The sequence below is a fragment of the Neomonachus schauinslandi genome, chromosome 5, assembly GCF_002201575.2.
Source record: "Neomonachus schauinslandi chromosome 5, ASM220157v2, whole genome shotgun sequence".
NCBI lineage: Eukaryota > Metazoa > Chordata > Mammalia > Carnivora > Phocidae > Neomonachus > Neomonachus schauinslandi.
The window spans coordinates 84060416-84087667 of NC_058407.1; the positions used below are offsets into that span (position 1 = coordinate 84060416).

Consider the following 27252-nt stretch of genomic DNA (forward strand, 5'->3'; position numbering starts at 1 on the left):
TTTTCCCTACTGATCCAGCGCCTGCTGTGAGCCAGGTGCTTTGCTGGGGGCTTTTGTATACAGGATCTCATTTAATCCTCCCGGTAACCTTGAGCTGACCTCTAACATCCCTTCCTCCGCCCCAGGCCTCCGTCATTGGCTGTGCAGGGCCCAGAGCAGCTGCGTTAGTATTTAGTTATGCTGTCATTCTGTTTGGATGGAAACAAAAGAAATGAGCCATGATATTTTCATGTTCCAAAATGGGCTTTGGAGAGTACAGATTTTTCCAGGCTCGGAAATGCCAAAGTAGGACAATGAGTTTTGAATCCCTGTTTGCTGATATTTGCCAGGAGTACAGTGGTCTGCTGATTTGATGATTGTCTGGACACAGGATCTGCGTCTATCTCTTTCCCTTGTGCAGGACTTTGCACATGATAAGGACTCAAATCATGTTCTGTGGAGGAAAATGTTTTATCTATTTTTATTTTGGGCTTTGTGATTGTGATTGAATGAACTATCATTTTTAGGTACTACTTTTGGATATTTTACCATTCTATTGCTTAAGTTTAACCTAGGTCCCATTTGTAGATCTCCTGACATGGAACTAATGTATATAATTTATTTATAATATTTATAATTTCTTTCTTTTTTTTTTAAAGATTTTATTTATTTATTTGAGAGAGAGAGTGAGAGAGAGAGAGAGCACAAGAGGGGGGAGCGGGAGAGGGAGAAGCAGACTCCCCGCTGAGCAGGTAGCCCGATGCGGGACTCGATCCTGGGACTCCAGGATCATGACCTGAGCCGAAGGCAGTCGCTTAACCAACTGAGCCACCCAGGCGCCCTATAATTTATTTTTAAAATTAGAGTAATGAGAATGTCATGATGTTGCTAGGATTAAATGAAATAATATATGAGAACAGTATTTATAATACATAAAGTATGATACAACTGTTATCATTGTTGTTATATATCCAAATTAGGGTTTTTCTTCAAAGTAATCTCTTTGGAAAGATATACACTTATTCTTGTATTATATATGTTATATTATGTTTATATAAAATATAAATAATATATATTTTATATGTATATTATATGGCATATACTATATAATATATAATAATGTGTTACATATTATGGCATATAATACATAATATATACAGTATAAATATATACTACATATCCTATATTATGTATGTTATATATGTATGTATATGATGTATATTCTTTATATGTGTACAATATAAATACTATATAGTATATACTATATATCTATACATACATATATATAATCCAAATGCTTTTAAATCAGATTTTATTTATATTTAATAACTACTTAACTATGGGGGAGAGGCTGACAAATGACCTAATAATGGTTCAAGAAAAACTTCAAGAAATAGGAGAAATTGGAGAATTCTTTCATCCGGGTGACCACTTAAGTAGCTGTTCTAATCACACCTTCCCAATGATAGCCATTCTCTCTCTCTCGTCTCCGCCTTCACATAACATTACCAGCAGTGTAGTCCCAGTACCAGCTCATACCAGTGCACGAGAACCAATTGCTAAATTCTCAGAAGTTTTGTGAGCCAGTTTCAAAAATAGCTATTTTTTAAAAATTAAATTACATCAACTTAAAATATAAATCAGTTATATTAAAATGAAAGGTAATGCTGAAACTCATCACATCCTAATCGTTTACTACATTTTACGATGATCTATGCACTTGAAGCTATTTATGGCTATTGTACCCACCGATGGTGGAAATATTCTATAATGGTGTGCTACTGCCTTCCCCATCTCCAGTTCAGTGACATCCCATTGGTAGCTTGAAACCGACCATAGCGGGAGTATCTAGAGAGTGAAAATAGGTGAACACTACGCGTCATGGCTTGATTAATTGTGTATCAATTGTCTAGACTTAAGAAGGTGGTAGAGAAATATGAACAATACAGATTAAACTTAGAAGGGTTGTGTCTAGAGTCATTACACAAAATTGTGAGTGGCACAAAAATATGAGGAAATATTTTTTCCATATTCAAAAGCTAATATCCAACTCAGGAAAGAAGTCACTTACGTCACTGATGAACCTTTGAAGTTCTGATGTATATCTCTGAATGGATCAACATTTACATCATAACTACATTCAGTCCTCAGTTGAAACCCTAAGTTGGTTCTGAATACAGGATTTTTGCAAAAGTCAACAAAAGCATGTGGGAATATTTAACCGTCTAGAATTTATAATAAGGAGGGTATTACACATATTTTATTAGACTTCATTCTTTAGAGAAGTTTTAGGTTCACAGCAAAGTTGAGCAGAAAGTACAGAGAGTTCCCACATACCCCTGCCCGCACTGCCTCCCCCATTGTCCACATATCACACCAGGATCTTATATTTGTTACAATTGATGAACCTACATTGATACATTATTATCCACCAAGATTCAGTTTACATGAAGTTTTGCTCTTGGAGCTTTACCTTCTGTGACTTTTGATGAATGTATAATGACATGTATCCATCATTACAAAATCATACAGAATAATTTCACTGCCCTAATATTCTTTTGTACTCTGCTTGGTCAACCCTGCCCTCATCCAAGCACTGATCTTTTTTCTGGCTTCATAGTTCTGCCTTTTCCAGAATATCATATAGTTGGAATCATATAGTGTGTGGCCTTTCAGATTGGCTTTTTTCACTTAGTAATGTACATTTAATTTTTTTCCATGTCATTTCATGGCTTGATAGCTCATTTCTCCTTAGCACTGAATAATATTCCATTGTCTGGACAGTTTATTTATTCATCTATCAAAGGTTATCTTGATTGCTCCCCAGTTTTATCAATTATGAATAAAGCTGATACAAACATCTGTGTGCAGGTTTTGTGTGTACATTTTTTATTATTTGGAAATTGTATGCTATACATTCTTTATATCAATAAAATGTATAGTAAACTTATGTACAAATATATACTTATATTTTGGTTTTTCATTCTTAAACATGTACCAGAACACCACTGCTTAAAGGCATCATAAATACTTTGGCTTTTATTCTGAGTGAAATGGGAAGCCAGTGAAGAATTTTGAGCACGGGAGTACCTGGCACTTTTAAATCTTCACTCTAGTTGGACTGAGTAGAGACCTTGGCAGAATAGAAGCAGGGATCTAGGTTAGGAGGTGATTACCTCCAGGTGAGAGAGGATAGTAACTTGGATGAAGGTTTCTAGTCTGATCTAATCTAGATGAGATTCCTCGTACATCTCTAGAATCTAGAACACAAGGCTTCTACAGTATCAAAATACCGAAATGTAGGAGATTTTTGCTTTAATTTCTTTTTTTTTCTCATTAGAATTTTCCTTTTTTAGGTAATTTTGCACCCAGAGTTTCTATCCTCCACCAGCCCCTTATTACCCATGGATTATGAAGAGTTTGTCCGAGGTTGTCATCTTGGAGTATTTCCATCATACTATGAACCGTGGGGTTATACTCCAGGTACGTGGCATGTATAGATTGTGGAATGTTTTAAATTTTATTAATCTATTATTTTATGCACATGGATATAATATTCAAAGCTGATATGTAATTTCTACTAAGGTTAAATTATAATAATATACTGTATTACAAAGAAAAAGAATGTGTTATAAAGATTACGTATTATTGAGTTATCTCTACCAGTCCCAACTATTCATATAAAGGAGAAATTGAGTGCAAGTAGGTTTAAGATGAGAAACAATGGTCCAGCAAAAGTGTTCTCTAAAACATATTTCAGAATTTTTTTAAATTAATGGATGTACTTAATTTTTAATAGGTAACACATTCACATAGTTAAGGAGACAAAGAGTATAAGAAGGTATACAGTGAAGTCTTCTTCACACCCTTGTCACTCAAAAAAGAGGTACTTTTAAGATAAAATGTCAGTTCGGTGATAGGTATTATGACCCTGACATCATTCCATTCAGATCCTCCACCTCTTCATCTGCCTTTTTTTTTCCCTCCCTGATGGTGGATTCCCAGATGCACTACCTATTTTTCTTTTTTTCCCCTATGATCATGTTTGTCATTGGTATCAAGAGCTATCAATTTGTATTTGTACTGAAATGCTTAATTAAAAAGGAAACAAATACTTTAAATAAATGCCAATGGAAAGTATATAATACTAATTTTTCCATCTCATATTAGTAATCGGAGATTTTCCTCTTTATTTAAATATAATTCCATTCATAATTTTAAAAGAAAACGTTCAGAAAACATTTTTATGCATAATTAATAAATTTTGCTTTCTGATCTCAATGTCATCATTGTCCAACCAAGGGGTGGCATCGGTCAAGGTTAGGGAGATCATGGTTGAATTATGAAGAGGAAGAATTTTTCTAATCTTTGTTTTCTGATCCCAGAATTTCAATATAGAATTTTAAATTCTATATAAGTAGTATCTACTGATGAATCACAGACCTGTACCTCTGAAACAAGTAATACATTATGTATTAAAAAAAATTCTATATAAGTAGTATCTTTACATAAGGAGCAACATGAAATCTCTGCCTCTTTTGACATAAGGTCCTATTCTATCATTCTAGGTTCCACCAAGAATAATTTCCCAGCAGCTGTAAAAATATTAAAACCTCTGGGGAAAATAGATAAAATATTATCTCCTCTTGAAACATGACATAGAAAAGCTATTGATCTAACTCTTCCAGCTATCTCTTTTGTAGTTCTAAAAATTGTTATGGGTATCAGTTGTCACTTTTATAAAGATGGTGTCTTCTTACTTATGAAATACCCACATATTATCTGAAATTGTTTATAATTGAGTATCTATCTTTTAAGATACATAAAATGCATATTTCACTGATGAACTTAACATTTTGTTATTGACTTTTGTTCCTATTATTTCTAGTAAGTAACATAATTTATTATCAAGAAGTTTCAAAAATAGAGAAGCACAAAACCAAAGTCTGAGTGACTGAGGGATGTGGGAAATCCTTTACATTGGGTAAAGAGAATGTTCTATAACTTACAGCAGACTTTCCACCAAACATCATTTTATAGGACAAAGATAAACTTAACCCAAAATGATAGAGGAGATACATCTAGTATTTTAAGATAAAGACCAGCAAAACTATTATAAAAGATAAGTAGATGGAAAAAGAAGTTTGAGAATGAGTCATTCTCTGTTTTGAACTAACCAAAGGAAATTGGTCACTCCTCACCTAACCTGTAGTTACAGAAATAACAAGACCCATAGTGGTTTAAGTTTGATGTTAGCATATTAGATAATTCTAATTTTTTAAAAATAACTCTTTATTTGATACTAAGTTTAACACACTCCAGAAAATATTCATTTAAGGCTGTGTTTCGAGAAAATCCAATGATTATAAGTGCTTATTCCATTAAATTCATTCAATGAAAATTTGCAGAGATTATGGGTACCTAGACTTCATTAGATGTATTTTAATGAGTATTTAATAAAAATAAGGTTCTGTGAACTTCCATGGAATTGTAGGCAAAATTCTTTATACATATATGAGTAAGAATTTTTCTGGGGATGAGCTCCAGGTTTTCATTAGATTCTCATATGGGTCAAGAATCCCTGTCCCATTTTCTCCTCCACCACTCCCTCTAAAAATTAGGAAACCACATCTCTCTTGAGATAAACCACGAGGCAATACTTGCAGAGCAGAAGAAAAGGCCACTGTCTAAACTGCATTACTTCTTTCTTTTTTAAATTTTATTTTATTATGTTAATCACCATACATTACATCATTAGTTTTTGATGGAGTGTTCCATGATTCATTGTTTGCGTATAACACCCAGTGCTCCATTCAGTACATTCCCTCTTTAATACCCATCACCAGGCTAACCCATCCCCCCACCTGCCTCCCCTCTAGAACCCTCAGTTTGTTTCTCAGAGTCCATAGTCTCGCATGGTTCATCTCCCCCTCCGATCTTTCCCCCTTCATTTTTCCCTTCCTACTATCTTATTTTTTTTTTAACATATAATGTATTATTTGTTTCAGAGGTACAGGTCTGTGATTCATCAGTCTTACACAATTCACAGCGCTCACCATAGCACATACCCTCCCCAATGTCTATCACACAGCCACTCCATCCCTCCCACCCCCCACCACTCCAGCAACCCTCAGTTTGTTTCCTGAGATTAAGAATTCCTCATATCAGTGAGATCATATGATACATGTCTTTCTCTGGTTGACTTATTTCGCTTAGCATAATACCCTCTAGTTCTATCCACATCGTTGCAAATGGCAAGATTTCGTGTTTTTTTTTTGTTTTTGTTTTTTTTGATGGCTGCATAATATTCCATTGTATATATACACCACATCTTCTTTATCCATTCATCTGTTGATGGATATCTTGGCTCTTTCCATAGTTTGGCTATTGTGGACATTGCTGCTATAAACATTGGGGTGCACATACCCCTTCAGATCACTACATTTGTATCTTTGGAGTAAATACCCAGTAGTGCAATTGCTGGGTCATACGGTAGCTCTATTTTCACCTTTTTGAGGAACCTCCATACTGTTTTCCAGAGTGGCTGCACCAGTTTGCATTCCTACCAACAGTGTTGGAGGGTTCCCCTTTCTCCGCATCCCCGCCAACATCTGTCGTTTCCTGACTTGTTAATTTTAGCCATTCTGACTGGTGTGAGGTGGTATCTCATTGAGATTTTGATTTTGATTTCCCTGATGCTGAGCGATGTTGAGCACTTTTTCATGTGTCTGTTGGCCATTTGGATGTCTTCTTTGGAAAAATGTCTGTTCATATCTTCTGCCTGTTTCTTGATTGGATCATTTGTTCTTTGGGTGTTGAGTTTGATAAGTTCTTTATAGATTCTGGATACTTTATCCAATATGTCATTTGCAAATATCTTCTCCCATTCTGTCAGTTGTCTTTTGGTTTTGTTGACTGTTTCCTTTGCTGTGCAAAAGCTTTTTGTCTTGATGAAGTCCCAATAGTTCATTTTTGCCATGCTTCCCTTGCCTTCGGAGATGTTTCTAGGAAGAAGTTGCTGTAGCTGAGGTTGAAGAGGTTGCTGCCTGTGTTCTCAAGGATTTTGATGGATTCCTGTCTTACATTTAGGTCTTTCACCCATTTTGAGTCTATTTTTGTGTAAGGAAATGGTCCAGTTTCATTCTTCTGCATGTGGCTGTCCAATTTTCCCAACACCACTTTCCCAACACCGTTTGTTGAAGAGACTTTTTTCCATTGGGCATTCTTTCCTGCTTTGTAGAAGATTAGTTGACCATAGAGTTGAAGGTCCATTTCTGGGCTCTCCATTCTGTTCTATTGATCTACGTGTCTGTTTTTGTGCCAGTACCATACTGTCTTGATGATGACAGCTTTGTAATAGAGCTGGAAGTCTGGAATTGTGATGCTGCCAGCTTTGCTTTTCTTTTTCAACATTCCTCTGGCTATTCGGGGTCTTTTCTGGTTCCATACAAATTTTAGGATTATTTGTTCCATTTCTTTGAAAAAAGTGGATGGCATTTTGATAGGGATTGCATTAAATGTGTAGGTTGCTCTAGGTAGCATTGACATCTTCACAATATTTGTTCTTCCAATCCATGAGCAAGGAATGTTTTTCCACTTCTTTGTGTCTTCCTCAATTTCTTTCATGAGTATTTTATAGTTTTCTGAGTACAGATTCTTCGCCTCTTTGGTTAGACTTATTCCTAGGTATTTTATAGCTTTGGGTGCAATTTTAAATGGGATGGACTCCTTAATTTCTCTTTCTTCTGTCTTGTTGTTGGTGTATAGGAATGCCACTGATTTCTGTGCATTGATTTTATATCCTGCCACTTTACTGAATTCCTGTATGAGTTCTAGCAGTTTTGGGGTGGAGTCTTTGGGTTTTCCACATAAAGTATCAAATCATCTGCAAAGAGTGACAGTTTGACTTCTTCTTTGCCAATTCGGATGCCTTTTATTTCTTTTTGTTGTCTGATTGCTGAGGCTAAGACTTCTAGTACTATGGTGAATAGCAGTGGTGATAGTGGACATCCCTGCCATGTTCCTGACCTTAGGGGGAAAGCTCTCAGTTTTTCCCCATTGAGAATGATATTCGCTGTGGGTTTTTCATAGATGGCTTTTATGACATTGAGGTATGTACCCTCTATCCCTACACTCTGAAGAGTTTTAATCAAGAAAGGATGCTGTACTTTGTTAAATGCTTTTTCTGCATCTATTGAGAGGATCATATGGTTCTTGTTCTTTCTTTTATTAATGTATTGTATCACGCTGATTGATTTGCGGATGTTGAACCAACCTTGCAGCCCAGGGATAAATCCCACTTGGTTGTGGTGAATAATCCTTTTAATGTACTGTTGGATCCTATTGGCTAATATTTTGGTGAGAATTTTTGCATCCATGTTCATCAGGGATATTGGTCTGTAATTCTCTTTTTTAATGGGGTCTTTGTCTGGTTTTGGGATCAAGGTAATGCTGGCCTCATACAATGAGTTTGGAAGTTTTCCTTCCTTTTCTATTTTTTGGAACAGTTTCAGAACAGCTGGAGAAATAAACTGCATTACTTCTTGATTAGTGGGGAAATCTTTTTTTTTTAACCCACCCCCACTAGCCAACCAAGATTAATTCCATCATCAAATATAAATTCCTTGTTAAAAATGCAGACATCCTTTTGAGCGGTAATACTTCTTAAAAGAAACATATCCACTATTTTATGAAAAACAGGTTTTGACTGGCGGGGGGGGAGAAGATGGGGGAGGGTATGGGTACAATGGACACTTGGGGAAGTGGAGGGATTTGTGGCAAGGGAGATTAATACGACGGGAGGAGTTGCTCATGTCCCAAACCCACAAACGCACCAGACTTAGAGACACAGCTTAGAATGGAGCAAAAAACAAAACCAGCCAGAATGAGAGAGACAGGGTAGAGTAGCAGTTCCAAACAGGAGCCCTGGAGCCGGGCACCTGGCTTCAAATCCCACCTCTACCCCATTCCCTGCCTTTGTGACATTGGGCAAATTATCTAACCTCTCTGTGCCTCAATTTCTTCATCTGTAAGATGGAGATAATGTCAGTCTTTTTTTAAGATTTTATTTATTTGCGAGAGAGACAATGAGAGACAGAGAGCATGAGAGGGAGGAGGGTCAGAGGGAGAAGCAGACTCCCTGCTGAGCAGGGAGCCTGATGTGGGACTCGATCCCGGGACTCCAGGATCATGACCTGAGCCGAAGGCAGTCGCTTAACCAACTGAGCCACCCAGGTGCCCCGATAATGTCAGTCTTACTTCACGTGGTCATTGAGAAGATTAAATGAGTTAATACATGTAAAGAGCTTAGTACTGTACCTGATACAAAATAAATATCGCTATTACTAGGCCAACTTGGGCTTTTCCCCCCTCTGTGTGCATAAGAGGGTACAGAAGCGGGTCTGAAGCCAAGCCTTTGTCTATTTCCCCTGGCAGCTGAATGCACTGTGATGGGTATCCCCAGTGTGACAACCAACCTTTCTGGCTTTGGCTGTTTCATGCAGGAGCACGTGGCTGATCCTACTGCTTACGGTGAGGTTTTTCATCATTCACCCAATGCAGGGAGAAGTAACCTCTAACCAAACACGGGATCTTTAGGGAGCCTAACTTTAAAGCTATCCTGATGATTAAAGTAATGTTTATACTTCTTGTTTAATTAAAAGTAGATTTAATTATGTGGTTCATAGAAAAGATAAAAATGCTATTAATATTAAATATATTGATGTTACAGTAACTATAGCCTTAAGAGTATATAGAGTAGTCAGCGTCATTTATTTAAAAGTCTGTGCCAAGTTAGCAAAATTCACTTAAATTGTTGAAGATGGCAGAAGAATTTGCATACCACCATCTCTGTGTCTGTGTTGCCTAGCAGCAAGAAAAGCGAGATGGGATGGATTGTCTGCCTACACATTGCCAATTTCCTGGTCTTCTATGGTCTCCTCATCATGGTTCTCTTTCCTCAGGCTAGAGCTGTGGTTCTCAGGCAGGACTGCACGGTGGGAACACTGGGGAGCCTAAAAATCACTGATCCCCAGGTCTTACCCCAGAGATTGTGGTTAGTGAGCAGTCCCGGGGAGAACCACTGATCCAGGGTGTCCCTCTACTGCCAAATTTTTTTAGCAAGATCCATCGTGTTGCATGTGTGTTGGTGACAGTTGTAAACCCTTAGGAGGAGATCACAGAAGAAATACAGCCTTGGAAGGGGAAAGATAAAACGGAGGCAGCAGGGGAGTCAGGGAGTGGGTACTGCGTGTGGTGGTCTGTGATGGAACCTAAGGAATGGGAGAAGAAACATTCTAAGGTTAGCCCTATGTATACCCGTGCTTTGGCTTTTGTGCTCCTCAGGTATTTACATTGTTGACAGGAGATTCCGCTCTCTGGATGATTCCTGCAATCAGCTGACTCAGTTTCTCTATGGATTTTGCAAACAGTCACGCCGCCAAAGAATTATTCAGAGAAACCGAACTGAGAGGCTCTCCGATCTTCTGGATTGGAGATACTTGGGCAGAGTAAGTTAAGTTTGGGATGGAGAGAACCGCTTTAGAAATCCCACTAGACTGGGGCCCCTGGGTGGCTCAGTTGGTTGGGCATCTGACTGTTGATCTCAGTTCAGGTCTTGATCTTGGGGTCATGAGTTCGAGCCCTGCCTTTCGAGCTGTGCTGAGTGTGGAGGCTACTTTAAAAAAAAGAAGAAAGAAAGAAAATCCCACTGGGATATAAAAATATAGATTCTAGTCATCATCTGCAAAGTCAACCCTGTACCATAATTGTTGAAATCTCAAGCGATGTTTTCATGTACTTTTTTTACTTAAAATGAGCTGGCAAAGTCCTACCCCCAAATTTTCATATTTAGTTTGAGCTTATAACAGCAAGTCGGTCAGGATCTAGCTGGGATCTTTCTAGTTAGTCTATTGTCAGTGCTTAACTTGATGCATTTCAGCTATTGGTTCATGAATATGAGGAAAACATCTAAAGAAACATTTCTATTTTGTTTGACTCTAAGCAATGATGTGACCATATTCCATAAGTACAGTGGGAGTGGGAATAATATTGTTTTCAAATGACAAGTACGGGAAATACCTCCTTTCAACTATGCAATAGGTTTGTAAATACCCAGATGTCTATATATCTTCGTACTGGATGATTTAATAAAAAATAAGCTGACTTTGCCTTCACATCCTGTATCTGCTTAGATGCCACTAAACTCTCCCTGACAAATGACAGATGCTGCCATTTGCCGAGCAGCTACACATACTAATGACAGTGCTCATCACAACCCTGAGTGATTCATTGTACTGTCTCTATTTTACAATGAAAGCAGAATGATAAGGCTCTTAGAAGTTATGTTTCTTTTTTTAAGATTTTATTTATTTATTTATTTGAGAGAGAGAAAGAGAGAACATGAGCAGGGGGAGGGGCAGAGGGAGAAGCAGACTCCCCGCTGAGCAGGGAGCCCGATGATGCGGGGCTCGATCCCAGGACTCCGGGATCATGATCTGAGCTGAAGGCAGATGCTCAACCCACTGAGCTGCTCAGGCACCCCAGAAGTTATGTTTCTTATCTAAGGTCTCAAGCAGGACTTAGGTCCAGCTTGTCTGATTACTCAGGTACCCCCTTTTCCCCATATCATACTGCTTCTCTGTAGCATGAAGCCAGTGTTTTAGCACACAATTCAGAGTTTTCAGTAAGGCCAGTATGGCTTTTCCCTTCTACTTTTTGTAGTATTTCTTTACTTATTAACTGGAAAATAATAAAACTGTAAACCATCAGTTTTTTTTCTGATTCTTAAATTTAGGGTGAATAGGTTCTGCCACTTTACTAGGAGAATAAGATTTTATATAATAACATGGTTTTTGAGATATATAATATTTTTAAAACTGTGAATTGGTTTTTCTATCATAGTATTATCAGCATGCCAGGTACCTGACCTTAAGTAGAGCTTTTCCAGATAAATTCCATATGGAGCCTACATCACCACCAACGGTAAGTATTTCATATATTATGTATTTATTTTGAAATCTAAATTTCTTGTGTATGGTAAGTCCTACCAATACTTTTTAATTTAGAATTAGTTAAGGATGGAAACTTTTATACTTTTTCATAATGTTGCCTTAAAGCAAGGAATAGAGGAACCGACAAGTCAGACCAAGTCAAAGCCCTTGATTCCGAGTTAGCCTTATTTAGCGGATGAGCCGATGGTCAGCTAATTCATGTCATTGGAGAAGCACTTCCACATTAAAACTCCCCCTGCCTTAGTACTTGAAACCTCTGTGTTAGACACCCATTCTTTCGGGAGCTGCTGAAAAATGAACTGGCCTGCTTTAACAGCAGGTGAATTCGCTATCCAAGGAAATGTTTAAATATCAGGTAACTACTTGGCAACAGTAACATAGAGTGAATTCAGGAACCACGGGAGGAATTGGACTGGATGAGTATTTATGTACCAGTCAGCAGTGCCCAGCAGGGAGTCTTCTGAAGCTCTGTTAGACATTTATATTCATGAGATGAGCATAGGCTACTTGCCATCACATTCACTTAGAAGGATATAAGATAGGAAACACAGCTTGAAGTAGGACAGCATCAGACATTTCTCTTCAGCGGGATCAGTCCTTACAGCAGTCTACACAGCGGTCCCAAAGCACACTTCTTTGCCCGCCCCTGCCCCCCCCCCCCCCCCACCGCCCACCAGGCGAAAGCTTACGTGCAAAAAGATGAGATCCCTATCATTAGGTATGAGATCTATCCTAGCTTAGTAGTTTCATGCCCCAGGGAGCCAAGATCTCATGTAAATCTCCACAGATCAGCAGCGTCCATGGCCTCCACGAGGAATATGCACAAGTACGAGAGTCATCCAATTCAGGGATTCCCAAAAGCTGTAGATCCTCATCGAGTATTTATAAATCTCTGAGTTCAGATGTGATTTCCCAATCAGGAGTCCCTTTTACCATAATCAATTTTGCACAACTTATGTTCCATCTATATCAAGTGTCAAGGGAAACAGATCTCAAAAGTTAGCCCAAGGTAAAATTTGCTCATGCAGAAGGTGACAGGGTTTTGAAAACTCTTCAGAATACAAATTCCAACTTTCATGCTCAGGATTGTAACAGGATTAATGGCTTAGCTTGTTTAGAGGCAGTCGCTCGACTTGATATTAATTCAGCTATATTCATCCATTTATTCAAATGATTCAATTACTAAGTATTGAACTCCTACTCTGAGCCAGGTCCTAAGTGCATGAATCAGCTCCTTTTTTTTAAATTTATTTTTTTTATTGCTTTCAGGCCAAATATCTGAACGTTGAAATGATTGTGTGGGTATGACATGATAATAATGAACACAAGTAATTGAAATACAGAGTGACAAGTGCTGCAACTATTTTATACAGCTGTCTTCCCCAGTCAAACATGTGCTCTCTTGAAGGGCAAGAATCATGTTTTTCTTCTTTGTTTCCTCAGTGGCATTTTGGTGCCTGACCCATAATTGTGCTTAGCACTCATTGATCAAATGAGTTATCTCAGTGAATCTTAGGTAGAAGGGCAATTTGATTAAAACCTAGTGACATTTGCTCATGCACTGAAATAAAAGTAACTGGTGGAATTTCAGAGTCAACTAAGTGGCCTGGCTTCCAGGATTCTTTCCAATGGTGGCTGTCCATGGCATGTCCACGATACCCATGTTCTGTAATTTTGTTGAGCAAATCTGCAAAGTGACATAGGGACTGCCAATATGAGCAGTGTAACATGACAGTTGATATTAAAGGCTAGGGAGTGATCACAGCCCTGTACAAATCTTTGCTCTACCACTTACATGCTGCATGACCTTGGGCAAGTCATCTGGTCTCTCTAACCCTCAATTTTCTCCTGTAAATGGGAAAAACACATTTATTGGTGTTGTTACAAGGATTAAATAAGATTATATATATTTATACATACATAAATACATATGGCACCTGGCACATTTCAGTGCATAAGAAAAGAAAGCTATTTATTTAACGAATCTCTCTTGAATTTGGTGGTACCAGAATCAAAAGGAATCAAAAATAATAATAGCCCATGAACAGACCACAAAAAATATCCAACTATGTTTTGTATCAAATGCACATGCAAAGTGTTTATATCATTATAATGTTTGTGACTTATTTTTGTCTTTGGCAGACTGAAGGATTTAAATACCCCAGGCCTTCCTCAGTTCCACCTTCCCCTTCAGGGTCTCAGGTCTCTAGTCCTCAAAGCAGTGATGTGGAAGATGAAGAAGAGGATGAGCGATACAATGAGGAAGAGGAAGCTGAAAGGGATCGGTTAAATATCAAGTCGCCATTTTCTCTGGGCCGTGTTCCTCGTGGGAAGAAAAAGCTGCATGGTGAATACAAGAACTGAATTCCACGCGTGTCGGAACAGAGTAAGAGTGATTATCTAAAGAAATGAACATGCTACAAATTCCATTTTCTTCTTTTACGTGTTACAACGGGATTTATTCTCTGCCTACGAAGGGGAGAAGATTAAGTGAATGACAATTTGGAATTTCTAATAAAATCCAAGTTATTTTCCCCTACTCCTTTTCCCCAGTAAATTTAGGCAAGAGGAAGAATGTCCATTAAAGGAGGAAGACCAGAAATGTTTTTAAAATGTTAGCTTAAGCAATAAGAATTTTCATTTGCTAGTGTTTATTTTTAAATTATCATCACCATAATCCTGTGCTTAGTATTTATACAGCTGCCATATCTACCAAACAAGCCTCCCATTTTCCCTGTGAAAGATCCTGATCTGAGCCCTGAACGTGCACTACGTACATATTTTAAATAATTCTGTCTTCAGTGATTATGTTCATGTTTCACATGATTCAGAACCATGAATTTCTATCTAGCTTTGCACACAATCAAAATCCATAAGAGAAAAAACGCTACCTTAAATCCAGATCCTGATACATATTAACGCATATTTACAAGGTCACTTCTCAACTTAATGATGGGAAAATGTTACCATCTGCGCTATACCATCTGACTGTAACAAAGTACAAACAAAAGAGCAAATGGAAATTCACAGACCTGCAAACACCTGGTTTTGAGTGGCATATTTCTACCCTGCACTCGCTCCTCCATTCAGACAGCTGCTGCCACTGGACTCTATCCCCTTGCTCCAGTCCTTTCTTCGTCCTTCCCCAAGACTGACAAAGCCGGGTGAGGAGCAACAGATAAGGATCGTTAGTAGATGACTCTGTTTCTAGCACAGTGCCTTATACACAGTAGCGGCACAAATGAGTGGTCTCATTGGGAGAAATAGAGGTACAAAAAAATGGTGTTTTTAAAGAATGTACGTTTGCATAAGTTGGAGTATAGGAACTATAGAAAATAGTTAATGTGTGCGTGACCAGCCGACAGAAGACTTTTATGCGTTGTCCCACCCTGCCTTCCATGTTAAGAGTTAGGGTGAACAGAGCTGGTTTTACATATACTGACGAGAAGATAAAATGTTACAAGTGCTCTGCTAATAGTTTCCCAGGGCACAAGGAGGACTCAGGAGAGGGACTGGTCAAAGGCACTTGGGGAGGTCCAAAGGGTGAGGATACACTTCTGTGAGGTCATGTGGGGGATACAAGTGAGGGCTTCACATGGTGGTTATAAGGATCAGATCATATTCTAAATAAACTCTTACTAAAGGAATTCATAGTCCAGTAGGAGGGGACCAACTGGTTACATTCCCAACTTCCCTTTCTCCTGAGGCTGAAGCAAAACAATGTAACTCAAGGTGGATAGGATATAGACTTTCATTTCTCGGAACCAGATAAAGGGGAAATGTTAGTTGGAGGCTGATTTTTTTTTTTTAAAGATTTTATTTATTTATTTGAGAGAGAGAATGAGACAGAGAGAGAGAGCACGAGAGGGGGGAGGATCAGAGGGAGAAGCAGACTCCCCACCGAGCAGGGAGCCCGACGTGGGACTCGACCCTGGGACTCCAGGATCATGAACCGAGCCGAAGGCAGTCACCCAACCACCTGAGCCACCCAGGTGCCCCTGGAGGCTGATTTTTAACGGGCGGGGGCCTCTGCTTTCTCTCCTCTCTTGGGGTCATAATGGTGCTGTCAGGGGAGAGGAGGTATCCACTGGGGAAACCCAGGGAAACAAAGAGTAATTGAGAGCCCAAGCTGGAAGGCAGATAGCCACAGGGGAGGAAGGATTCCCACCCAAAGAGGGGAAGAGCTACAGGAGCTGTGCTCAAAGGGGCTGCAAGTCCCACCTGAGGTAGCGATATTCAAGTACGTGGGTTTGCCTGGCGGGGGGGTATTTCCCAGTTTTAAAATACAAGCCATACAATGTGAACATCTTTTGTTCATTTCAATTTTGAAAAAGATAGAAATAAAGAGAATTGCAAAGATATCCCAAGAGAGACAATGTTATAGCAGCCGGGCAAAGGGGACTGTATGCAACTACTATGCTTTTTTTGTTGTTGCTGTTTTAGGATTTTTTATTATTATTATTTGAGAGAGAGGAGAGAGAGAAAGAATGAGTGGGGGGAGATGCAGAGGGAGAGGGAGAAGCAGACTCCCCACTGAGCAGGGAGCCAGATATGGGACTCGATTACAGGACCTGAGACCATGACCTGAGTCGAAGGCAGATGCTTAACCAACGGAGCCACCCAGGCGGCCTGCAACTCCTATGTTAATCAGCACATCTGTATGGCAGAACAACATTCAAGGAATTCAAGCACCTATAATACTTGGTATTATATACAATACTAATAGTCTTCCAATATGATACTGAATTATTTTAATAGTTGTTGGCCATTTAGAAGGTTTTTAAAAACTCTGTTTTAGTGTGAAAGACTTGAGATTGTTCTATTTAGTTGTGGGAAGAATTGTTTCATGTGTTGGGGTTTTTTAAACAGTCTTGGAATAAGCATAATGTTTAAATAGCCAGTATGTACACCTCTATGTCAGAGGAGTAAAATCTCAATAAACTGGACATATGCACTATCTAGAAAATCCACTTAAATCAAATCATAATAAATGACAAGTGCCTATTATGATACCACATATTTTTTAATGCTAGCATATTATTTTTTGGAAGAGATCAGTGTGACAATGACTTGAATATAGTTTCATTATTCAATTACAATACAAGATACAGACAAATCTTATAAGCAGGGTTTTGACTTCATAACACAGTGAAATTGTAACTCCTAGGTACAGATACATTCGCATAAAGATATCCTTTAGCTACTGAATAATGGCTATATACTGATGACAGTAAGAATTAACAATACTTTCCACTTATGACATTTATCAATAACAACTCTCAACTAACTAGGTCAAAAAAATTAACATGTTGATCATATTGTAACTCCAAATAAATAGGTTATTATGCTCACTGTGGGTGTGTGTGTGTGTGTGTATTTTTTCAGATAATTTTAAAAGTCTTAGAAGGAGCAGATGATGCATATCACCGAGTACTGATGTTATCGGGGTGCCTTTATCTAACATTTTAATGTAAAATAAAGCCTAGAGCTCTAGTCAATTAGAGTAAGCAGAGTCTTTGCGTCTGTTTAGCTGTGGAACATGAGTTACCTCTGAAAAACTGGTTTGTTCCTTTTGTACAATGTACAGAAGAGCAGAGTGTGTCTCCATCTGCTTATTTCCCAGTAACCCCCTGAATTCAGGGAGATCCCCAAAGAGCATAAAGCGGAGCGCCCCACTATGGAACCTTCTACCAGCCTCACAGATCCACCCTCTCCCTCCTTCAGCAACTACAGTGAAGTGTTCTTATCACGGGCTTCTTCCCAGTCACCTCCCTCCCTCTTCCCTTCTTAACAACTTCCGTCTCCAAGATGAACTGCTAAGAGAACACACTCTACTCTTTCCCATCCTGCCATGCTTCTCCCCTCACCCCCGATGGAGATGGGAAAAAGGCAGAAAAGGAGAGGGAGATTCGCTGCTGAGTGCAAGACAATGCAAGGGGTAAAGGAATGAAAAAGCCAACAACTAAGACTCACTAGATCAAGATGGATACTTGTTGTAACAAATAGAAAACACACTCTAAAGAGTCTCTAGCCTTATAATTACAAATGGGAGTAAGACACAAGGTGACCTAAACAGGACCTGAAGCAATGAAAGAAGGCCATGATGTCCCCAGCTAAGAACCCTACATTACCTTTACTTCTGGAAAGAATAAAATTGGTTATGCATGTTCCTAACATTACAATGGAATTAAAAAGGGTCCAAGGGCTTTATTTACATGCTTTATGTTTTCAGCAGGAATGGAACTGTATTCGAATGTAAGTTGGTCTATTTTCACCAGTTTAGTAGACTGTCTTCTAGGACTCTCGTTTGATCAAAGTTTTCTTCTCCAGCTGTAAGGAAAAAAAGGTGCATAAAATAAACACACTTCTCTGTGTTTTAAAAGGGGAAAAGATAAGATGAAGAGAACTTCAAGAAATAAACATTTAGTTTCCTAAATTATGTTAACTACTGCACTTTGCTACTGAGAATCCAAAAAAGTGTTTTGATTGATTTGGTTTAAAAATCTTCCTCCTCAGCTCAAGACACATAGGGGAACTCACATTTCACATCTGACTCTCCAGAATGAATGAAACTATAACGTGGTATGTTTGGTAGAAATCTGAAAAGGCCGTATGTCTTGCTCTCAGTGTGTCTCATATCTTAAATATCCACCATTAGAACCGTTCAGGTGCATCAAGGTACGGCCTCCATGTTTCCTGTGAACAATGCATGTTACTTGGGAAAGATGACACTGGAACACTTTTGCACATATTCTCTTATTAGCTGAGCTAGACTAGGCCTGGGGAACAAATGAGACAAAAGGAAGGGATACTTGTGAGCTGCATGGGATTGGAAAACTTTAGAGCATGAGGTATCCCTTCCGGGACAAAGTGGCTAAGGAGTCAGATGATAGCAGGTTCTTGGGACTGTAACAATGGGTAGAAGAGCTAAAACCTACCAAAGGTAGGGAGAGGGAGTTGCCAGAGGAAAATGCCCCTCCTAACTTTCTCTAAGGTTATCTTTAGATAAAACCACATTCCTTTAGTTAGTTACAATATAATTTGAATATCTGAGTTACATTTTAACCTGAATTACTAGCACATTTTAGAATATGACAGATGATGGGCTGCTCTTTAAAGGAAAAAAAAACTCAATAAGAAGGGCATCCTTGTACATTGGTCACTAAAATAAAAACTCACTATATAAAATAAGAGCCTACCAAATAATGCTTAGGGACTTTAGAATGAAAATGTTAAAGGTGGCTAGTAATGAATATATCATATGGAAATTAAACACTTTTCCATCAATTTAAAAGAGTAAGATTCTGTTTCCTTATTTCATCAGCAGAAACAAGCTACTCTGGACACTTCAGTGATTAAAAAATTACATTTATTTTCCACAAAAAGACTTGAAATTGGGACCTATAATCACACACTCTTCCCTAAAGTTTCTTTTTTTTAAATTTAAATTTTAGTTAGTTAACATATAGTGCAACATTGGTTTTCTGGAGCCTTCCCTAAAGTGGCTAATGAAAATCCTTCTTCCCCTCTTTAAAATTAGCTCCTCCCTTTCCATTCTAGCTCACTTTTTTTTTCCCCCTAACTCCACACATCTTCCCAGCAACTAAATCTAAAACTTCTCTTCCGATCCATCTTCACCAGCACTCTCCTCCTACGAATTTCAACAAACAGTAGGGGTGGGTGCCAAATGTTGAATTTAGAAAAGAGTGCCTGGCTGTAGCATCCTCCACCCATTACCAACTATTTCTCACCTTTTCATTGCAAGAGTTCTGAGAGCCATGCTAGCTAGTACTCCCTTTCTTCTTGTCCCAAATTCCCTCTCAACAAGGCTTCAGACGGGGCATGGCAGGAACAAATAGTATCACTGAGCAGGAGCTGAGCGGAAATCCTGTGAACTGCTCTTCAATGACCCCTCGTAGCCAATATGATCTTCCTTTCCTGCTGATTTCTGTTCTCTCATTAACCATTAGGCTACATGTGATGCTTTAATCACTCCTCTCTTAAAACTTTCCACCTTGATTTCTGGATATGCTGTTATTCTGGTTCTCCTCTTACATTGCTGCCTTCTCCTTGAAATGTCCCTTCACTGATAGGACTGTCTTCCTTTTCCCTCCATCTCTAGGTATTCATAGGTGAATCCTTTATCATCTGCCTTTCTCCTGCTATATCTGAGGCCTAGAAGAGATTTCCATTTTCACGATTTCAGCCTTTATTAACTGGCTCTGACTTTCCAGTTGTTCCCAAATCTGACTGATCATCAGAATCATTTGGGGGAACTTCTCAAGGATACAGATTCTGAGGCTCATTCAACTTTTAAAGAATCAGAATCTCTGGGTCTAAGGCTGAGAAATCTGTATTTTGAGCAAGCTCTCCAGTTAACTCAGATGGAACCCGTCCATAGATGGATAGTTGAGAACCACTGACCTACACACTTTTACTCACTGGACCATTTCTGTTATCTCAAACTGAACCTTAATTATATCCACAGAAATGTTCATTCATCACCAGCATCACCATTTCAAAATGTGCTTGACTCTCGATTTCCTTTTATCCCTTCAGTAAATAGCTATCCATGTTATTTATTCTTCCCTCCAGGATCCCTCAGAGTTGAGCCTCCCCATCGATTCCCACCGACTGGCTGGCTGCACATCATCTCCTCACTCCTGTGGTTTCCTGTCATGTTCCTTGGCTTCTCCCTAATTCCCCTCTATGGGTCTTTCCTCTTGGACACAATGCATTTGAGAGCTGGCATGGCATAATGAAGAGAGCTGTAGAGTCACGCGGACCTGAATTAAAATCCCAACATCACTTCTTACTAACGGCCTGACCTTAGGAAAGTAAATACACCTCATGAAGTTTCAGTTTTCTGAGCTAGAAAAATGCACATTCATATCTGACATACAGCTGACCTTCCTATATTGTAGCTATTGTTACAGTTCTTAATGTTACTCTCTGTGCCACAATCAGATCCATCCTCCTTCACCATGTCATCGCTCTGCTGCCAATCCAGAGGGCATCTTACTGATTCTCAAAGAGTAAATTACCTTCATTCTTCATCCCAGTTCCAGTATGTACCTGCTATGTAATAGTGGACAAGCTACTTCATCTTTCTGTGCCTCTATTTCCTCGCCTGGAGTGTGGATAATACTGTGCTTACCTCCCAGGGTCACTATGAGGGTTAAATGTATTAATGCATATCACATGCTGAGAACAGTGCTTGGCCCCCTGTATTATTGTAAGCCCTCAACAACTATTAGCTCCAGGTAGTAGTAGTAATAATAACAGGTAATCATAGTCCTAGCTCTAACATAACCACTCCTCCTGCGTTCTGCTATTCCACTGACTGCTCGCCCTTTTTTTTTTTTTTTTGAGATTTTATTTATTTATTTGAGAGAGAGCACCCATGAAAGCACAAGTGGGGGGAGGGGCAGAGGGAGAAGCAGACTCCCTGCTGAGCAGGGCTGATCCCAGGGACCCCGGGATCATGACCTAAGCTGAAGGCAGACGCTTAACTGACTGAGCCACCCAGGTGCTCCTCACCCTATCTTTTTGCTACAAGGGTCGTTCTCATTCCTGCTTCCCCTTAATCTGCTTTCTCGTCTGCCTGCCAGTAGCTGGCATCTCACGGGCATAAGTGCATGTAATCCCCTCTCCCCACCCACAGCTGCCCTGGCCTTGCTCTGAATTCAGAGGACCCCCAATGCCACTCTCTTGCATTTGCTTCTCATCGGTATCTTTTTCACAAGAAAACCATAGGCTTGAAGCCAGAAAGTACCCTTTGCTCTCTTCTCCCTGCATGGCCCCTTCAATACTGGGCACCGAGGATATATATATCTTCTCCATTAGCATAAGTCTCAGAGCACTAGGCCAGCAGCAACCTGTGCTTTGACGACCAGACCACTTGCTATACATTTTTAAAACGTTTAAGCATTTAGGGGCGCCTGGGTGGCTCAGTTGGTTAAGCGACTGCCTTCGGCTCAGGTCATGATCCTGGAGTCCCTGGATCGAGTCCCGCATCGGGCTCCCTGCTCGGCGGGGAGTCTGCTTCTCCCTCTGACCTTCCTCCCTCTCATGCTGTCTCTCATTCTCTCTCTCAAATAAATAAATAAAATCTTAAAAAATAAAAAAATAAAAAAAACGTTTAAGCATTTAAATTATGTCACAGTATGGCATTACTACAATTTTGAGAGGGAAAACTCTAGGTCTGTTTATTATGCTTTGATGACCTCTATTGTTAATAGTAATTCAAATTATGTACCTTGTTTCAATCGGCTCTCATAGCAATCGTGCACATGGGTATCATTATTCCATTTTACCAATAATGATACTAAGACTCAGGATCATCCAGCTAGTAAAGCAGCAGAACCAGGATTTGAACCCTGTCTGCTACATACCCCAAAGCGCTGGCTTATCTATTACCAAGATGCTTTAATTCAACTAACTAGTGGTTTCAGTGCCCCATGGACAGAGTGTCTCTATTTGAAAAGTACACCTAATCTTCGTATAGAAGAAGCTATATAATAAAAATCACACAGGCTTAGAATCAGAACTGGTCCATATCTATTAGGATGTACCATATAATATTGCTATATTTGCAAACAAAAATAAGTCATTTTCAGCAATTTCATTTGGTTCAGTCATTTGGTTCTAAGTGAAATAAGATTACAATAGGCTCTGGATTATGAAATTAATATGAAATTCCCCAGTGTCATCAAGGAAATGTTTTTATGTTCCTGGGGACTCACTTTAATGAGAAATGTACTAGTGTTTATATAATAAACCTGTCTGAGTTTCTGGAGCCGGGGGCAACTGTTAATTATATTTAAAAATCTGAGTAAAAGCAACTTTGTTGTATTCAACACAGAATCCCAAAAGTGATTAAAGCTTCCCTGTCCTGCAGCTGAAATAAGTCACTATACTTGTACCTTCTTGTGGTTTCTGCAAGGAAGCCAAGAGCAGAGCTGCTGCTTCTGGAAGAGTTAGTAGTTGGGGATTTGGGCTGCGTCTCTCTGGAGAAACAAAAGTATATACAGATTCTATTAGCATTTAAATATTCCTGTTCTGATATGCTCCAAATAGAAAAACCTTTATGAAATAGATTTTTGATCCCTTAGCAAATCACCCCAACCCCCCCCCCCCCCACACACACAGAAGACTGATTTTTAGGAATTTAAACATTTTATAGTTCCGGTGGATGTTACTTACAATTGGTTAAGGTGTGTATTACAGGTATGGAAGAGATTTTAAACTCTACAGAGAATTTCACAAAAGGAGGGTAAATTGAGGTAAAGAACTCTGAATAATTTCACCCTTCAGAGCTTAAAATTGAATGGGCAGAAACATTGAGATGTAATGGATACTCCTGGGAGCCTGGGCTACTTCCTCTTCCATTCCGTCCAAAGCTGTTTGAAATAATAATTACATTCCTGGCCACGCTTAGGGCACATAACAGTCCCTGGCCCTATTCTTAATGGCCCCTACCTGTTAACAATTTCTGGTTTTTAACTGCTTTATAGCCCTTCTAGTAATGCAATAGGGGCGTACACTTGAAGTTTCCAGGTAAATCACTACTTTAATAACAACAAAAACATTTAAGAGGAAACCGTTTAAAGGTCTTGGCATAAACGGGGAGGTACATTTTAGGGGCAGTTGCACCGTTCTCGCTCGCCCTCCTTCACTCCTGGAAGGTGAACCCCCAGGCCTGGCCTGTCCCTGGATAACTCCCCCGGGGACCTCTGCACACCCGGCGGCCAGAGGGCGGTCGGAACAGCCGAGACCGAGTTGTTCAGCTTCGGGAACCTCAGCTCCAGCCTCAGCCGCTCAATAGTGCAGGGCGCCGCGGCCGCCAGCTTAAGCTCGGCCCTGGCTGGCTCTCTCCCAGGGCGTCCCCGGAGTCGCGGCCCTCGAGGAGGGGAGCCGCTGTCTTGGGGCGCGCGCCCCGCCCGCTGGATCCTGCTGTGAGTCGCCGCACGGGCCTCCTCCTCCCTCGCTCACTCACCGGGCGGCGGCCGGTCGGAGAGGTCCTTCTTCCGGCTCTGGTCCGAGATGAAGGGACGCCCCTCTGCAAAGGCGAGACGCGGGGCTCAGCGGCTGCCAGGTGCTCAACGATCCTGGTTAACCTAGGCTCCGCGCCGTGAGTCCCCAGGCCCGGAGGGGTGGGGCGGCGGCGGCGGCGGCGGCGGCCGGGGTCCCGGCTGCACTGCCAGTTTTCCGGCGCTGGGAGTGCAACCCCAGGCTGCACCAAGCGCCCTGCCCGCGCCCTACCCCTGCGCTGCCAGCGCCGAGCCTTGTCCCCGCGCCTGCCCGCGCCCTGCCGAGTCCTGCTCGCGCCCTGCCTGCACCTGCTGCACCCTGCCCGCGTCCTGCCCGCGCCCTGCCCGCCGCGGGGAATGGGCTTTGGAGCAGTGGTCGGGTTCAAGGGTCCTTGCGGTGTTTCCCAGGCTACTCCGGAGTCTTCCTGTGCGTCAAGAGCCAGCAACCCTCCAGTTCAGAATGTAAAGGTTCTAATAATCAGGGAGTCTTTCTCTTCTACTGCCCCTTTTCTTTGACCAAGACCAGGCTGACCTCGATTATTTAAGGGAACACACTCAATATTATTCTCTCCCCACACATCTATCCCGTGGATTCATGCACCCCGAAGGATCCTCCTTTATTGCTATAGGAAGAGCAAAGTATTTGGAACATACGTGCACCCTTCAGGTAGAGCATAGATTGAGGAGTCCAGTTCCTTCTCTCGAGTCCCTACAACCCAGGGAGAAGAGAAAAGCAGTTAGCAAGACATTGTAGCCCAGTCCTCTGTTAGAAAAAAAGAAAGGAAGAGAGGGAGGGAGGGAGAAGAAAGAGAAGAAACAAAAGGAAGGAAGGAAGGAAAGGAAGGAAAAGGAAGAACATCCAGGAGCCCGAGTTTTTGCGTTTGATTACCTGTGGTGCACTGCTGGAATTTCCTAAGAAAGAAAACACTAGAAAAAGAGCCAAGGTTGTTGCCACCAGACTTCTGAGTCCCTACAAGAGAAGATCAAAGAAAGTAATTTCTGTGCCTATAGGATCTTCTACTTCCGTGACACCTGGACAATTACAAACTTCCTAACTTTTCAATATGCTCTGTTTTAATAATACTTAGTATGTGGGGGAGAGGGGGATTCCCGAGGCTACCTTCTAGTTAATCCACAAAAGAGTTCTCTTCTTAAAAAAAAATTTAGAAATATGTTACTTTCATTACTTCACCCAAAATGAGTGATTTTTTTGTAGCAAAATCAAATGATTCTGGTATTTTAAGGCATATTGTTTAAATATCCTTTAGCCTATAAAATGCTTATTAAAGGTAAAATAGGTAAAAAGCTATAAAGCTTTTTATAAATAGCTTAAAAGTCTCGACTAAATAAAACTTTTACTTACCTTCATGTTCACCTCCTTTCCAGAGCCTGCGATAACTGTAACTTTACCTGTCAGTTTTCTAATCCTTTTCTGAGAGTGGGGCTTTTAAATCTTAGTGTCAAGGACCCCTCCTGATCTTCAGTAGAGTTAGGGAGTCCATAGGGACTTCTTGTCAGTATTCAAGATTGAGAGGATCTGACAATTTTTCCAGGGAGATTCGTTCGCAGGAAGTAAAGAAATGATTGATGAGTGGACATCACTTATTTACATACTGACCACATCAGCCAGGAGATATTCTGAATATATCAGCATCATTGTTTTTGCTTTTCCCACTAGCTTCCCAAAGTATTTATTATTAGTAGTAGAGAAAATGATTAAAAAGCCCAGGCTGAATCAAAAGTAAATGAATAAATAAGTGAACTTGTCTTGGGTAGCTAGTTATCAAGCTATCACTGATGACTAAACATGAATCAAATGGGTAGAAATAAAAATGTTAGGGAATCTCAATGGAATTCAACATCACTCTTTCACTTATGTATCCATTCAATTATTTAACAAACATTTATTGAATGCCTACTATGTATCAGACATTTTTCTTTCTAGTTCAAGGGACACAGCCATGCATTAAAAAGACACGGTCTTTGCTGTGATCAAGCTTATCTTCTGGTCAGGGGAGAAATTCTGTAAACTAGTCAACAGGTAAATTAGGTAATTATAAATGTTTTAAATGCTTTATAAAGTAAAAATAAGCGAGGTGATGTGGTAAGTGCTGGGTTACTTTAGGGAAGGCAGCAATTGAGGGGGTTCTGGAAAGATCAGGTAGAGTCAGACATGAGATGAATCAGAGTGAGAATTAGTGAAACAGGCAGAAGAAAGAAAAACAAAATCTTGGGATGGCAAAGAGCTTGGCTTGTTTGAGGAATAGGGAGACCAATGAGGCCAAACTGAGTGGTCATGGGGTGATAAGGGAGAGTACTTTGAAATGAGGTCAGAGAGGAAGAAATGGTTCATATGGAAACATGGTCATAAGCAAAAGACGATGATGGCTTAGACTTGGGTGGGACTTGCAGGGAATGGAGAGCTGTAAATGAATTTGGGATGTTTGTTGGAGGTAGAAAATTCAGAACCTGTGGATAAATGGGATAAGAGCATGTAAGAAAAACAAATCAAGGATGAGTCTTGGGCTTCTGGCTTAAACATTGGTTATGATAAAGCCATTTACTGAAATTGGGAGACTCCACTTTAGAGAGGGGAATTAAATTTCAATATTAAGATTAAAACATACATTAAGGATCTAAGTTGAAGTGTGAAGTAGGCAGTTGGAAATGCAAAACTCTACACAGCTCAGCAAAGAGGTCACCAGCCTACAGATTTTTTTCTAAGGGCAGAAATTGTCAAATTTAAGAATTGTAAGAATTTTAAGGCATGAAAGGGATTGAACGAGAACACTTTGAGAGTGAATGGAATTAAAGAAGAGAAGCAGGGACAGAGCTATGAAAACAAACATGCAGAAATGAGCAAAGGGAGAGCCAGCAAAGCAAGTTGAGGTGAAGATACCAGAAAGAAAAGAGAAATTCCTGGAGACCATGAGGCCGAGGAAGCCAGCAGAATATCCAACGACGTTGAGAGGTCATGGTAGATGAGCACCAGCAAGTGTGCACTGGATTTGGAAATATGATGGTTTTTGAGGACATAAGCTAGACTGGAGTGGGTTGAAAGTGAATAGGATATGAGGAAATAAAGACAAGTGCAGATAGCATTTTTAAGTTAGCTTCACTACATTTCACTAAAAGGGGGCAAGGAAAAATGAAAAAAAATTTTTTTTAAAGATTAGATACTTGAGTGTGGTGGAAGTGTGCTATTATTTTTTGGCCTTTCAGTAACATCT

General features: G+C 40.0%; 2 protein-coding genes across 3 annotated transcripts in view; one reads left to right on the top strand and one right to left on the bottom strand.

Annotated features, from left to right (window-relative positions):
• Positions 1-14361, top strand: part of GYS2 (glycogen synthase 2) — a 59747-nt gene extending 45386 nt beyond the window's left edge. For both annotated transcript variants that reach the window (XM_021690633.1, XM_021690634.1), the window contains 5 exons: positions 3336-3462; positions 9415-9510; positions 10324-10487; positions 11881-11961; positions 14133-14361. In XM_021690633.1, the coding sequence (XP_021546308.1) occupies positions 3336-3462; positions 9415-9510; positions 10324-10487; positions 11881-11961; positions 14133-14354 (690 nt within the window). In that variant the 3' untranslated portion in view covers positions 14355-14361. The remainder of the gene's footprint in view (positions 1-3335; positions 3463-9414; positions 9511-10323; positions 10488-11880; positions 11962-14132) is intronic.
• A 3900-nt stretch (positions 14362-18261) lies between these two features.
• Positions 18262-25391, bottom strand: SPX (spexin hormone). Its single transcript, XM_021690459.1, has 6 exons — positions 25386-25391; positions 24912-24992; positions 24677-24731; positions 23989-24051; positions 22916-22999; positions 18262-18320 (listed from the first exon to the last, which is right to left on the bottom strand). Exons 1-6 carry the CDS (start codon positions 25389-25391, stop codon positions 18262-18264), a joined length of 348 nt encoding a protein of 115 aa, XP_021546134.1.
• Positions 25392-27252: the final 1861 nt, after the last annotated feature.

What these genes read in the sequence shown, in the direction of transcription:
- SPX (XM_021690459.1), bottom strand. An exon ending in ATTCCAGCAGTGCACCACAG is followed by an intron (nt 24,732 to 24,911) that starts GTAATCAAACGC and finishes CCTGGGTTGTAG; the next exon opens with GGACTCGAGAGAAGGAACTG. An exon ending in CTTGCAGAAACCACAAGAAG is followed by an intron (nt 18,321 to 22,915) that starts GTACAAGTATAG and finishes TTTTCCTTACAG; the next exon opens with CTGGAGAAGAAAACTTTGAT.